Source organism: Trachymyrmex septentrionalis, unplaced genomic scaffold (genome assembly GCF_001594115.1).
Source record: "Trachymyrmex septentrionalis isolate Tsep2-gDNA-1 unplaced genomic scaffold, Tsep1.0 scaffold63, whole genome shotgun sequence".
Lineage (NCBI taxonomy): Eukaryota > Metazoa > Arthropoda > Insecta > Hymenoptera > Formicidae > Trachymyrmex > Trachymyrmex septentrionalis.
In genome coordinates this window covers 564,127-565,805 of record NW_017305811.1, presented here as the reverse complement: position 1 = coordinate 565,805, position 1,679 = coordinate 564,127, and the positions used below count along the sequence as shown (strand labels likewise).

The 1,679-nt window shown below is 27.2% G+C and overlaps 1 protein-coding gene across 2 annotated transcripts in view; it reads right to left on the bottom strand.

Annotated features, from left to right (window-relative positions):
- The window catches only part of LOC108753018, a 10,612-nt gene that overhangs the window by 1,270 nt on the left and 7,663 nt on the right, over positions 1–1,679 (bottom strand). Inside the window, exons 6-7 of one of the 2 annotated variants that reach the window (XM_018494312.1) lie at positions 1,029–1,161; positions 679–948 (exon numbers count right to left, since the gene is read on the bottom strand). In XM_018494312.1, the coding sequence (XP_018349814.1) occupies positions 935–948; positions 1,029–1,161 (147 nt within the window). In that variant the 3' untranslated portion in view covers positions 679–934. Of the gene's footprint in view, positions 1–678; positions 949–1,003; positions 1,162–1,679 lie in introns of those variants that run through there. The other variant, XM_018494311.1, reaches the window with a different exon arrangement.

Below are 1,679 nucleotides of genomic sequence, written 5' to 3'. Positions count from 1 at the left end.
TTTTTTAAAAAAAAAAAAAAAAAAAAAAATAACAATAGCAACAGATATACAGATACTAATCTTAAAGTTATACATTTTATTTCTTTGTGTGCACTTTGTGTGCCTTTTTTGTTTCATGTGCCATTAAAAGTATACATCGAATAATTATATAAAATTAATATCTTAATAACAAGAAATATTTGGTATTAAAATTACTATTGTTAAAATTAAAAAGAAAATTTTATAAAATTTAAATACTTAAGGGAATGCTGGCATCACGTTGTTTTATCAATCGAACGCAATAATTTTTCATATGTATTGTTTTTACAGATTTAAAAATTCTCCAGAATTAAAATTTAGACAATAACGCAGTCCGGATTACACGATTTCATCGTGAACAAAATTCGAAAAACAAAATTCGAAATTAGTTTTATTGCAAACTTCTAACATCGATTCATAACTTTTATAAAAAAATATTTTTATAAAAAATATACTTTTATAAAAAAATGTATACTTTGTACAATATGTATAATATAAAATAAGCTTTGTGCGGATTAGGAACTACACGGAACAACAATACTGTACTTTTAGAAATATTCCTAGGAACTTTAGTATAAAAGACAAAACTGTGTAAAAATTGTATAAAAATTATTATTATATTACTACTATAATTCTGTCGGGATTACATTATAAAAGTCTGAAAAATCAATTCAGCGTACAATTTTCATGATGACATATGTAGTATTGAATTATTTAAACACTTAAGCTCCAGCTTCAATCGTTAAAGGCTTTTATTTCCTATCGGTTGTATAAAAATTTAGATATTGATGTATAGTAATATATAATGATTTGCTGATATTTCGTAAATATGTGTAAATCGGTAAAACAACAATCCCGTCACTGTTCGGTTATCATGTCAGTATCCCCTTAATAGAAAATCGATAAATCTTTTGCCTCAAATTATAAAGGCTATATTAAAGAAAATAAAAGTAATATAGTAATGATTAATTATAAAAAGACGTACTTTTCATTCAAGAAGGTCCATTTACCATCCATCAGTTTGTACAAACTAACTTGTAACCCACTAATTGGAACTCCCTTGATATTATCCACAACATATGTAGAAATTCGCAATTTTTTCGATGTTTCCCTGGCTGGTTTCCCTGGCGATTTTCCGCTAATCTAGAATAAATAAAGACGTTAATAATAGCCTACGTTCTGGAGCACATAAAGAACGAATAAAAAATTACACATTTTTTTTTTTTCAATATTGGAAAGTGGCTCAATGTTAAGAAGGTTAAGTAAAAAGGAGCATACAGCCACGCTAGAGATGTCAAAAAGTTATAATTCAATAATAAACATTTTACATAGTAGACGTTTCGGTCACGATTTGACCATCCTCAGTACAAAAATAAAAATAAAATAATAACCTTAAACTATTTAAATCTAATTATTAAAATCTTATTCTTAATGTTAGTAAGTGTAATATCTCGCTTCTTCTTATGCGTTATTCGCATTGATGTCCGCATTTAACAATATAATGTTTTTTGATACAATCAATTAACATAAATTTGAACGAATTAACGTTAGAATGTACAGAATTCCTCTTTTTTCTATCGTGTGGAATCATTTCCGATTGTAACTATTATCAGGCTGTCTCAAGTTCCAAAAAGGACGACGAACCGCCGCAGAGAGACACG